At 35.2% G+C, this 13448-nt stretch overlaps 1 protein-coding gene across 1 annotated transcript; it reads left to right on the forward strand.

Annotated features, from left to right (window-relative positions):
- Positions 1-731: 731 nt before the first annotated feature.
- LOC114192402 (transcription factor MYB13-like) lies at positions 732-2578 on the forward strand. The gene is made up of 3 exons (XM_028082114.1): positions 732-956; positions 1039-1168; positions 1770-2578. Exons 1-3 carry the CDS (start codon positions 824-826, stop codon positions 2257-2259), a joined length of 753 nt encoding a protein of 250 aa, XP_027937915.1. The 5' UTR covers positions 732-823; the 3' UTR covers positions 2260-2578.
- Positions 2579-13448: the final 10870 nt, after the last annotated feature.

Raw genomic sequence — 13448 nt, forward strand, 5'->3', positions numbered from 1 at the left:
TCCGGTCGGGATATTACGGTCTAGTGTGTGTGTGTATATATATATATATATATATATATATATATATATATATATATATATATATATATATATATATATATATATATATATATATTATAAGGTTATTTAATAGATCATAAATATTGTAATAATTTAAATGAAGATGAAGATATGATAGAGATGGGTACTATGGTTGGCGGGTATGAGAACGAGAATGAGAGAGATGTGTATATTCATTTGTGTATTCAATTAAAAAAGTTTAGTATTTCTCATACCTATAATCATATTCAATCAATATAAGGATTCTTAGTTAAAAAAAAATGAAAACAATAACCACATAACAAATTTATTTATCATCCGGCTATATATGTCCAGACAATAAATCTTATAATAATTACCGTTTCTTAATAATAATTTTTTTATGTAAATTATTGAGTGAACTCTTTTATGGAAATAAATTTTTGATGGGAGTGATTCTTCTGGAAGGGAAAAGCATCATTCAGCCAGTGAATAAGCTATTATTGCCATAAATGCAAATTCCTCTTTCCCTAAAAAAAATTAGCATCAGACTGTTCAATACAACTTGTGTTTAATTTTAATAATTTTTTATTGAAATTATTAATTACCCATAGTTTTATAACATTAAAAACATTAATAATGCATTGCAGTGTACAGAAGTATATAACATGTGTCTGAGGTTAGGCTCAACATTCAACGTTAATTTAATTTTGTTGTTTTGGCTGGCTGATTCTGAGTTGAAGTTTAAAGGAAAGAGAGAAGAGTGATTGTTGATTTGGTGTGTGGAGAAACAGGGACAGAAAAAATGGGAAGAATTCCTTGCTGTGAGAGATTGGGATTGAACAAAGGGTTTTGGAGTCCTGAGGAAGATCGCATTCTCATCAATCATATCAACACATATGGTCACAAAAATTGGCATGCTCTACCCAGACAAGCTGGTACTGCTTTCTTATTCAATCAAATCTCAGTTTGGTTTAATGTTGTTGTCGTTGTTTTCTTATCCCTCAATTTAATCAATAGGGCTTTCGAGATGTGGAAAGAGTTGCAGACTCAGGTGGATAAATTATCTTAGGCCAGATATTAAACGAGGCAATTTTACAAGAGAAGAAGAAGACAAGATAATCCAGTTGCATGAAAAGCTGGGAAACAGGTTATTTTTCTTTTATTTTTTTATCTTAAAGAGTATATTATTACTGATTTTGGGTTGAAACCTGAAATATTTCATTGAAATTGATATCGAGTTTTATTTTTATTTTTTGGGTGTTCTCTTTCTAAAGACTCATCCATAAAAATTTAGATGGGTGTGATTTTTTTTTTATGGAAAACAGGTTGAGTTGGTTGAGTTTTGTTCACTTCAATTTGATTGATTTCATTTAGATTAAAAAAATTCCTAAAATATCAAAACTGGGGTTTATTGGATTTAAAGTTTATTTTAATTGTCTGAACTAAAGTAATCTTATTTTACCATGGTTAGAGGTGATAAGAACGATGGTCTGACTCGAAAAACTGTGCACTGCACGAGTAAGAAGAACAGAAATCAATTTAATCTTTTAAGATTTAAACATTATTTTAAAGATCTAAATTTTATTGAATTATTCTGTTTGTTGTTCTCTTGCACGAAATTAACATGATGTATGCATGCTGATGAAACCGTAAAAAATAAAATTAAGTGACAGAGGTGTGAGAGCAAAAAAAAAAAAAGTGTTTGTGATGCAGTAATGAACATTGATATATGAAAACGTAAAGTGCAGATGGTCAGCCATAGCAGGAAAGTTACCAGGTAGAACAGACAACGAAATAAAGAACGTGTGGAACACCCACTTGAAGAAGAGGGTGTCCCAACAAGACAAAGACACGAAACAAAAGCTGTCCTTGGTCAGCACACAAATTCCCAAACAAGAACAACAACAACCCGTGACAGAGGAAAAAAAGGCACTGTCATCTCCACAGTGTGCAAGCACTGACGTGTCAACCCTCACCACTTCTACCACCAGTGACAGCAGAGACCACAACTGCGCTACTGCTATTGATCATCAACATCGCTTGCCCGTGAAGACTGAATCGCTCGATGATGATTTCTGGTCTCAAGTTCTCTCACCTGGTAACGCCGCTCACCGGGACTTCCAATCTTCACTCTCTCCGTTGTTCACTTCCAATGGGGTGCATGCGTCAAGTGCTTACGATAATGTCAACTTTTGGTACGATGTGTACATGGGAGAACAAGAACTACGAGACTTCTGATGCTGGCTAAATATGATGTTAGAGATATTTCAACTGAACATGATAGTTAGTTAGACGCAAATTTGTTTATTAGCTAATTAGTAATAGGTATATGTTTTGTTGCCTTTTGAACTTTTGGACTTGAGGATGAGTTTTTGAGCATGTGAACTTCAATGAATTTCTGGTCCTGTGGACAGGGATGGTGGTTTGGGCCAAATAAGAAAAAGTGTGCGGCTAGCCTTGATTTTTTGTGTACTTGGTATTTTAGCCCGTTGGTCCATTTAGACTCTTTCTGTTTAACTCTCAAGGTCAACTATGGGCTAACGATGGACCCATCCGTATTGGCTTAATATTCTAAAATATGGTGACACAATACATTGAGTCTTCGATCCGTATTGGCTTAATATTCTAAAATATGGTGACTCAATACATTGAGTCTTTTATAAGTAAGTTGTTAATTAGATTTTTTTTTTCTCTAGTCCATTCAAAAATATATTTATTGTTCTAATTTCTTCTTTTGTTTTAATTTATATCAAAGTTATTTTTATTTTCAACCTACTTATACTTAAAAATTAGGAATTATAAAATTTGAATATTATTTATTTTTTTATAAATAGACTTACATAATTTTTCTTTTACTTTTACTAATTTAATTAAATAAAAATAAGGTTATTAAAATTTTACTTGTTGAATAAAATACAAAATAAATATTTTTTTCATGCAGGTCACGGTTGCCCGTGGACTAAACATTATGATGGACGGACCAAAGAAATTTATCCACATTTCTTATGTAAAGCGGACCATCTCAATCCGTTTTGTACGTGCCAAATGCAGAACGAATCAAAACCAGACAGATCAGTCCACATTGTCATTTCTACTTTTGGACTTAGAAATTTGAGAAGTTTGAAAATAAATTTGAATAAAATATCTCAAATCAATAGAGTTTGAAAAATCATAATGAGAAATAGTAATTTGACACCCTTGTTAAAAATAAATATATTTGACAATCTTCTTTCAATAATACAATAATATATATTAAAATTTTAAATTAAAAAATAATATAAATATAATTAAAATATTATTACTTTAGGTTGTAATATGAATGTATTTTATCAATATTGAGTAAAAAGAATTTAATGTATATTTTTCGTTTGGTTGAATTGTCTTATAAATTTTTGAAGTCTTATTGAATGTAAGTACTTAATTAATAAAATTTGATTATTAGTCCAGTCCTTACTTTATCTGACGATGTTATTGAGTATTAAATCAATAGATTCATTTTAGTATTTATAACAATCAATTTTATTAAGGATCGGCAAAAACGGGAGAAAACACAGTTAATTGTAAATAAGGGTGTTGAATTGTATTTTAATTATTTTAAAAAGTTGTCAATATTGTTTAATAATGAATATTCAAACAATTTGTATCACAATCAATCACTTAATTACTTTGTATCCTATATTACATTTGATTGATTGTAACCGGATTAACTTATAATTGAACCAATTTACCTGTTTAGAGCTTTTTAAAAACGTTCTCACAATAACTCTCATCTCCAAATTAGTGCAGATAATACATGTAATGCAAAGAAATAAGAAAAAAAAAATATAAGATATTGTCATATTGTCTAACAACGCATGATACATCCAATTCTCATCAAAAATAGTTTTACTAAGCAAACATTAGTACAAACAAGTATTAGTTGGGTTTATAATCACTCATGACTAACTCTTTTGCGGCTTCTCCTTGCACCCTCCCATGCCTTCTTCAATAATTCCAATAAATACAAAATTACCAAATTATCCTCTATTAATTACGTTAAAGTATAATTAAATTTCTCTTTCCTATTTTTCACTCTATTTAATGTGTAATTCCACTCCCAATTTTTGACCTCGCTGCCTCCTCACATCCGCAACATTTCTCCCTGCCTCTCTTCTTTCCCAGTTCCCCCACGCTTACAATTGGTGGTCCTGGAGTATAAATATTACTCCTTACAATATCCAAGGCATACCACGATGTCAAACAAGACAGAGTACGAAGTTCAACAGTGATCAAATTGAGATTAAAAGAAAAGTCAATACATGGGTTGTAGCCATAAGAGAAAGCCCAATTAAACGGAATCCAGCGAAGACAGGCTATGCAGCAGAATCACCATCTCCCTGTTGACCACGAGGATTCTTCCCATCTGCTCACATCAATAAATTGATGATCATCACAAAGAGAGAAAACCACACAAACAGAATATACAACAAACAAAAGGGTAAGCTAGAGTAGAAAATTGTTTATCATACAAGTAACATACAATTTCATAGTTCAAGATGCATATGTCAACCAATCATGTTATGACTTGTACAAAATACACTAAGACTGAGACACGACTCATCCGGATACATATAATTAGTCGGATTCAGCAGATGCTTGCATTTGTGGTGGTCTTTACTGCTCTACCGAGCTAATTGTTATAGTGTTTCCTTCTCCCACACACAAGGTTAGCCCTTAAAGTTTTTCAGGCCTCCTGATACTCTCACCACTCGAGTCAATACGCTCTATGTGAGACTAACTAACTCTTTAGAGTATCAGGATGTAATCCTTACTTTGAATCCTTACTAAATTATATAGATGGGGCACCACCATGAACTCCCACTAATAGGGGTCATGGAATTACGTCCTGACCAACTGAGGCACCACCATGAGGTCTCACCTAGAGGCTCATGGAATTACGCCCTAACCAATGAGGCACCACCACGAAACTATTTGGAATTACGCCCTAACCAAACCAACATCATGCTTCCAACAATCAATATAGAATCATTTATCATGCCAAAACCATGCCACTTTGATAACCAACCATCCCATACAAGTCACATGCCAAGATCATATTAAACTTATCATTCACAACCCATAAGCCATTTCACTCATGCATATTTATTCATCTCATGCTTCTAACATAATAATCCAATCAATCATGTGCCAAACATCCAAGAATAGAGAAACCACAAAATAAGAATGCACCCTCGCCCGGCTCCTTGCTTAGGCAAGAAGGTCTCGCTCAGGCGAAAGGGTCTCTCGCTCAAGCGAGCTCCTTTCTCCTAGGCGAGGGCTCGAGAAGAGGGGAACAATGGCTTGCATGTCCTCTCGCTTAGGCGAGACCTCCTCGTCTGAGCGAGATGGGCTCTCGCTCAAGACAAGAGCTCGCCGCCTAATCGACAGCTCGCGCAACACCTGGGTGGGTTTTCTAATACTCTCGCTTAGGCGAGATCCACTCGCTTGGGCAAGATTATCACATCTCCGCCACTGTTCGTGCAAGCCAGCATAAAAATCAACCAGAGCAAGGCATAGTATATATTTATAGAAACTTAAAGGCCATAAAATCACCCAAGAGCACAAAACAGAACTAAAAACACAGCAGAAACACATTCAAATGTGAACCGTAGCTTCCCTTACCTGGAAAGAGCTAGCAGAAGAGTTTGACACCAACAACGGAACACAAAAACTCCAGGAACATATTAACGAGCTGGAAAAAGAATAGCGGAGCAAGTTTTAAAACAAGCTTACTACGAAACCCTAACTGGAAATACGAACATACGAATGGAAAAGGGAGGTATGAGCTATAGAATACTTACACTAAGCAAGAAAACGGGACTGAGCTCACTAGATCGAGATTAGGGTTAAACCCTAGCAGAGCTCTAAGGAGAGAAAAGAAGAGTGTGAGTGTACTATTTTTGCAAGAATGACAGAAGTGAGAAGGGTTTGGCTGCCTTAGGGGCCTTGGACACCCTATAGCCTAGCCCTTAGGCCCATTAGATTTTGGGGCAACCCTTAAATATTGGGGCTGAAATAAAAGGGCCTTACATTCTCCCCAACAACAAAAATTTTCGACCTCGAAAATGAAAACTTACTAGGTAAACAGATGTGGATGAGACTTTCTCATATCCTCCTCCAACTCCCAAGTGGAGTCACCTGTCCTCCGATCCCAAATGACTTTGACTAGGCTGACTATTTTTCCTCGGCGTTCCTCCACTCGACTATGCTCCAAAGAAACTAGTGGTACCTCCACAGCAAGATCCTCCCTGATTTGTACATCCTCTGCTTCCAACACATGAGACGGATCAAACACGTATTTCCTCAACTATGACACGTGGAATACCAGATATGGAGATTTGCCAACTGAGGAGGCAAAGCAATCTCGTTAGCCACCGGCCCAATCCTCCTCGAGATCTGATAAGGGCCAAGGAACTTAGGAGAAAGCTTTCTCGAGCAGAAGCCCTTCCCACACCAGTGGTCCGAGTCACCCTCAAGAATACATGATCTCCAACCGCGAATTCCAAGGGTCTCCTCCTGTGGTCTGCATAGGCCTTCTGCCTACTCGAAGAGGCTTGCATCCTATCTCTCACCATTCTCACTTTCTCATTAGTCTGCTCCAACAGCTCAGGTCCAACCAACACTGCCTCTCCATCTTGATACCAACACAAAGGAGTCCTACACTGGTAAGTGGGAAAGGGGACCACGATTGAGTTTTTCACAGACCACAGTGCAGGGACCACAATGCTAATGAATAGAAAAATGTATCAGAAAATAACAATGTTCGTACAAACGAGGTTGGGGAGCAGAGTTGAAAATGTGAGAAATTTTAGAGGTGTAGGTATCCGTTAAAAAGCATGCTTCAATATATTTTTTTTAAAGTCCTTAGCTACTTTGGTAGGTATGGACTTAATTGTCATTTTTGCTCAGCTTTGGGGGTATTGAAGAAGGCATTGGAGGTGCAGGAAGAAGCCCCCACTCTTTTTCGGCTCATAGTCATTCCTAGCTTACCCATCGAGTATTTTTTGGATTTGTAGTCACTCTTGGCTAACCCATTGATTATTGTTTAAGCTCTAACCATTACTGGCTAATCCCTTGAATACTATTTGAACTTGTAATCACTCTAAACTAACCCTTGAATTTTATTTCTTTTTGGATTGCAATAGCTTCTGGTTGACATTGTTTAAGTATCCTTTTAACACATCACTTTTATAGAATCAAGCATTTTTTTTTCAATAAGTCACTTCTGGCTTAGTTGTGTATTCTTTGCATAATAGTCACTCCTACCTAATAACTAAGTATTATTTGTCAAACAACGACTCTTGGATAATGACAAAGAAATTTTAGCGGTGTTTTCGCAATATACAACTTGGTCTCTTTCTTTCTTCTTCTTCTTAAATGACTTTATATATACTTGAAAGAGTTACAATCCTTTTTTAGTTGTTGATCAACTTGAACTCTTTCGAATATCATTCTTAGGTATGATGAGTTTGATTATTAATCATGCATTAAATACATCAATAAATACTATTTTCTTCTTTACATAACATCTAGGTAACTAGATGAAACTATGGTTTTTTTAAGCGGTATATCTTTATTTGAATTTGTCTAAATGCACGACTGTACGAATAGATAATATTTTTTTTCAGAATTGACAATGCTCGTATTAGGGAGTTATTGAAGAAAGCAACTTTAGCTCATAACTCAAGATCTTGATCTAGATTAATGTTGAGCACACGTCATCTTGACAGATGGAAGCAACAGACATTCCTATATGTTTGTGTAGCCTAAGGTTCACTTAAATCTGTAGTGTATTTGGAGGATGCAATTGTCAATTAATCTATTGTTGTTGGAGAATCTTTGCATTCTATTATGAAATAATTTTCCATCAAACAATGCTCTAAGCATTCCAAACATTTTAAAGAGATATTCATAAGATTGGGGATTAATGGAAATACCCTCTCTATCCATTCTCTCAATGAATTCATGCACTTCTCTACTCCAAGCTTCCCTTGTTTCGTCAAAGAAATCAAATGCAAGTTTTCAACTTGGACCTATTTGTTTGGATTGGTCCTCAATGAAGAACAAATGCTTTTCAAAGAGATCTGGGAAGGGATTTGAGAAAAATTAGCATGTCACACACTAGTACTTTTATCATTAGCTATCAATACCGGTGAAGAACTAGAAAGCATCCAAGAGAACTGGCAAGTTATCGAAGACATTTAAATTGTTTGAAACTTGAAATGTGTCTCCCTTAACAACTATGGTCAGATCTAGCAAGAGAACCCAATCCAAGAAAGCAAGTCAATGATACATATTATATACTAGAAATCTAAATATTCTATTTGATTCCTTGTGTTAGGAAGCCTGATCTAATTAGAAAAGAAAAGAGTGAGAGAATCATGGTTGAGATAAAAGCCTAAGAAAAAGGCAATTAGTTGCTTAGTCAGTTTGCTAAAAGTTCTAGTCACTTCATTGATTAAAGTGTTGTTCAGATAAACATGGTCATGCAAAACTATTGAAGAAAATAAAATGGTAAAAATGTAAAATGAATTGAGTTTCTCTATGCAATTTAACATTTATACAAGTTTTCCCGCTTAACTAGTCCAAAAGTTGAGGTGACAAGTTGATTTTAGCTTGCATTTCAGCTACGGAGAAGTTAATCCAAACTAGCCCAAGTTTATTAAACAATATTTTACATTTGATACAATTTATAATTGAAGTTCACGTGGTTGACTCGAGTTTTCCGATCAGAGTAAAGTATGCAAAGATAGAAGCATGGAAAGACAACTAAATGTCCTTTGCAGTAAATTTAGTCATTTATGTGCAGTAATATATATAATTGTAAAAAGAAAAATTGAATTTGACAACTTCTACTCTAAGGGTTAATCCACATGCTTCAAAATATAGTTTCGCATTCAAGCATCAACAATATAGTCCTCCTTATACAAAAGCAGCATAATAAAAAAGGGGGCATTAACAACCCAATTGTAATGAAGAGACATACAGAACTACCATAATGAAACTTTTTCAGTTTGCAATTGTCATAGACTACATCTGTCAACATAATTATCCTAAATCTACACATATGGAGTCCTGCTATCTTGCAGATAAAAATTTAATCTCCTCTTAATCCTTCATTAGCCAAGTGTTAGTTACATATTTAGTGAATTTTGGGATCTTCAGTTAACAGTTGTTAATGTGCAACAAATTTTGATCGCTGCCTACACAGTTGTGCTCTTGTTTTTCAATTTAGTAAATTAAATTTACAGCAGCTAGCCTCACCATATTTCCAATGTTCCTAATGCCGAAAAGTTGAGGGTTACCTCTACTACCACTAGCTCTTAGCATTTCTACGCTTCTAGTTGGCATCATCCAACCACTTTATGACCTTAGCCTAACCTTACATATGCATATAAGTTATACTCCTTTACTCCTTAAACTGATTAATTTTATTTAACAATGTGGTTTTAGATTTCTCTCTAATGACTTTTGTTCATCTTACCCTTTCATATTACCTATGACAGATTTGTCGGTGTCCAGATTCCAAACTCCCTTGTTATGCTGGTCTCCACGCTTGTTCTTAGGGATGTGGTGGAGGTTTATATCAAGGGTGGACAAAAAATTCAATTTTCATGATCCAATCCATTTTTTCTCTGATCCAATCCATTTAATATCTAATTTATTAAAATTTAATCCATTTAAAATCTATTTTATTAGATCTGGATATCAATATGATCTACATTTTATATATTTTATGGATTGAATATCCATTCTCTAAATCTAAATTTTCAAAATGGATTATCCAAAATATCCAATCCAAATTTTCAATTTATATTTTTGGTTAGGTTAGGCTAAAGCTTGAGACAAACTAGCCCAAATTTAGTCGTATTTGATTGAGTTAGTATGACCCTATACGAAATTTGGCCGAATTCGGCCAAATTCAGTCAAGTTGGTACCGGTCAAAATTTAGCCCAACTGGTCCTGGACAAAATTTAGAAGTATTTGGTTGAGTTCACCCCGACCCAAATTTGATTGCATTGGGCTGAGCCGACCTAGACAAAATTTGACCGTATTCGACCGAGACAATCGCCACCAAAATTTGGTTGTATTCAGCCTAGTTGACTCCAGTCAATATTCAATCGAATTCAATCGAGTTGGCCCCAATTGAGATTTGGCCGAGTCGGCCCTGGACCAAATTTGGTCGTATTCGGTTGAGACAGCCTTGGATAAAATTTGACGGTATTCAAATGAGTCGGTCATGATCAAAATTTGGTTGTATTCAACCGAGTCGGCCATGACCAAAATTCGGCCGAATTCAATCGAGTCGGCTCCAGTCAAAATTCGGTTGTGTTAGCCTCGACCAAATTTTAACCAAGTTAGTCCTGGCCTGAATTTGGTCGTATTCAGCAGAGTCGATCGCGACAGAAATTTGGACATATTCAGGCGAGTCGGTCCTTATCTAAATTTAGTCGAATTCCGTCGAGTTGGTCATGACCAAAATTTGGTCGAGTCGGTCCTAGCCCAAATTTAGCTGTATTCGGTCGAGTAAGTCCCAAACGAAATTTGACTGTATTCAACTAAGTCGGTCGTGATCGAAAATTTGCCATATTCAGTCGAGTCGGTTCCAGTTGACAAATTTAGTGGAGTCAACCTTGACCGAAATTTGACTAATCAGGCCCTAGCCCAAATGTGGCAATATTTGGCCAAGTCTGCTCTGGCCAAAATTTGGTCGTATTAGGCAAAATCGGCCTTGGCCGAAATTCGGTCGAATCCAGTCAAGTCGATCTCAACTGAAATTTTGTCGAGTCGACCTTGGCCAAAATTTGTTCATGTCGTCCCCGACCGAAATTCGTTCGAATTTGGCCAAGTCGACCCTAGCCAAAATTCGGCCGAGTCGACCCAGCCAAAATTTGGTAGAATTCGACCAAGTTGAGCTCGACCAAAATTTAGTCAGCCTTGACCGAAAGTCAGCCAAGTCCATTCCATGCTGAAATTTGGCCTCGTTGGCCCCGACAAAAAATCTGTCAAATTCTATGGTGTCGACCCTATGGACATAAGTTTTAGAAAATTTAATTTAAATTTATTTTATGAAAAATGGATTTTGGATTTTGAACTTGATCCAAATATTTGGATCTGAATTTTAAACTTGATCCAAATATTTGGATCTGGATTTTAAAAACATCTAATCTACTTTTTCTGAAAAAATGGATTTGGATCAAAAATCTAATCCAATTATTTGGATCCAAAATGGATGTGGATTGGATTATTAAAAATCCAATCCATGATCACCCCTAGTTTATATGCTAAGTTGATAACTCATTATCTCAGCTCAGTAATTACCCCTACAATGTTGAAAGTTGAATGTGTTCTTAGTTTTCCTTGAAGGGTAAATTTCCAAATATTAAATCATGAAAACACAACACAAAATGGGACGTTATTTATACTCAACAAATAATGTGTGAAACGTAAAACACAAACCTTAAATAGAAATTAGAAAGCACAAAAAGAACTATTGAGATTATCTGCCTCTGTAGCTTATCAACTTCAATCATCAACAATGATACCAATTTCTTCAACAGAATTCCAAAGGCTTTCTCCAATTTAGCTTGTCCTTTTAATATACAAATGTAGATCACAAGAGCTAAAACCCTAAACACGTATAAATGGTATACTTGATGACATGAGAAAGACTAAAGGTTAATTCATATGAAAGAGTGAAGGTAGGGCATTTATCTTCAAAAAAAGGTTTATATTGTCTTTTGCATCTTTCTTCTTAATAATAACTAGTGTTCAATTCAGGATTCTACTAGTTCTTGAAATTTTCAATTTTTGTTACTTAAATGATAAGAAATTCTTTAAGTTGGAGTCTATTTTTAATCTTTTTGACTTTCTCATATTATCTCCTGGTCCTTCTCAAAGAGTTGAGTAAGCAGGAATAGAGAGGGATAAGATTTTGATCGATCCCACCAAAATATTATATGTCTCTCTTTGTTGCACAATGCTACAATGATGATTTAAGGATCTAGAAAAGGGGATAAAAAGTAGTGGATATAGCTTTAAAAGATGATACTCGATTATTTTATTATTAAAAGGTTGAACTATAAATAGTATTATAATAATAGTATAAAAACTTTGTATCTCTCTAAAACTACCTTTAAAATTTCCTCTACCTTCTCTCTATGTTTTTGACTCAACCAATCATTTGTTCAACAATCAAGAACCACCAATGGTGTCACATTAGAGAACCCTACATATATGTCTGATCAGAATTGAAAACATAAAAAGTTCACTTTTTCTTTACTTTTAGAAGCATTTTAAGGTGCAAATGGCTATATGGACCATGCATGCACCTCAAATTTGCTCAAAGTGAATATTTGCATAGTTGTGATCGTGGCAATATGCTTTGTTCTTTGATCTGATGTTTGTGTAGGTAGTTAAAGTATCCTCTGAGTTTAAAGCTCTATGGTGTTTTTTACACCAAGTAAGGGAAGCTAGTTTAGATTTAAATACTATTGCTAGGTGTTGAGATTTGTTAAGAAGTGGAATTTAAGCCTAACTCAACCACATAAAATTGGCTTGTAAAATAAGGTTTGCTCCAACTTATATACTCTAAATTGTCTTTATTTTATCTATAGTCGATATGGGACTTCCAACACCCCCATCAGATAGAGCTATATACATCTCGAGCGAGGAACTAGATATTAATGGGTGGTCCGATAATGGTCTGATAGCAGGTGGAGCAATAGACCCAACAAACATCAAAAATTTCACTAGCATAGGAACTAAACCATAACTTTGATACCATGTTAAGTAGTGAACTTTAAGCCTAACTCAACTCCACAAAACTGACTTATAGGGTGAGGTTTGCACCCACTTATATACTCTAAATTGGATTTATCTCTAGTCGGTATGGAACTTCCAACAAGATTTATGGGATAGTGGAATATGATGCTATATTGTGTTCAAATCTGGTTTAAAATGATGTTTCTATAAGATTGAATATGTAATGATGTTTAGTATGTGTTCAGAACTCTTTTTGGATTGATGGTGATTCTTATTGGTTATATGACCTTCCTAGATTTGTTTGAGGTATTGATTATTATAATGTGTGTTTTCATCTAAAATATGAATGAAATGCCTAGATAGATTGGTTAGGAGCACAACTATCAGAACTGGTTCTACAAAATTGTGCAGACTCGTTGTGTGAGCATGTGGCTCACTAAGCGAGAATGCATAATCAGGATTCTAGAGAGCTCTAACATTTTTACTCGTTGGGCGAACTACCACTTGTTGGGCGAACTACCACTCGTTGGACGAGCTTGTTAAGAGCGGTGTCAAGAGGTATGTTTGCTAAGTGAATAAGAGTGGTTCAGCGAAAATTAAAATATCAAAACCCGAGAGCAAGG

Source organism: Vigna unguiculata, chromosome 7, assembly GCF_004118075.2.
Source record: "Vigna unguiculata cultivar IT97K-499-35 chromosome 7, ASM411807v1, whole genome shotgun sequence".
Classification (NCBI taxonomy): Eukaryota; Viridiplantae; Streptophyta; class Magnoliopsida; order Fabales; family Fabaceae; genus Vigna; species Vigna unguiculata.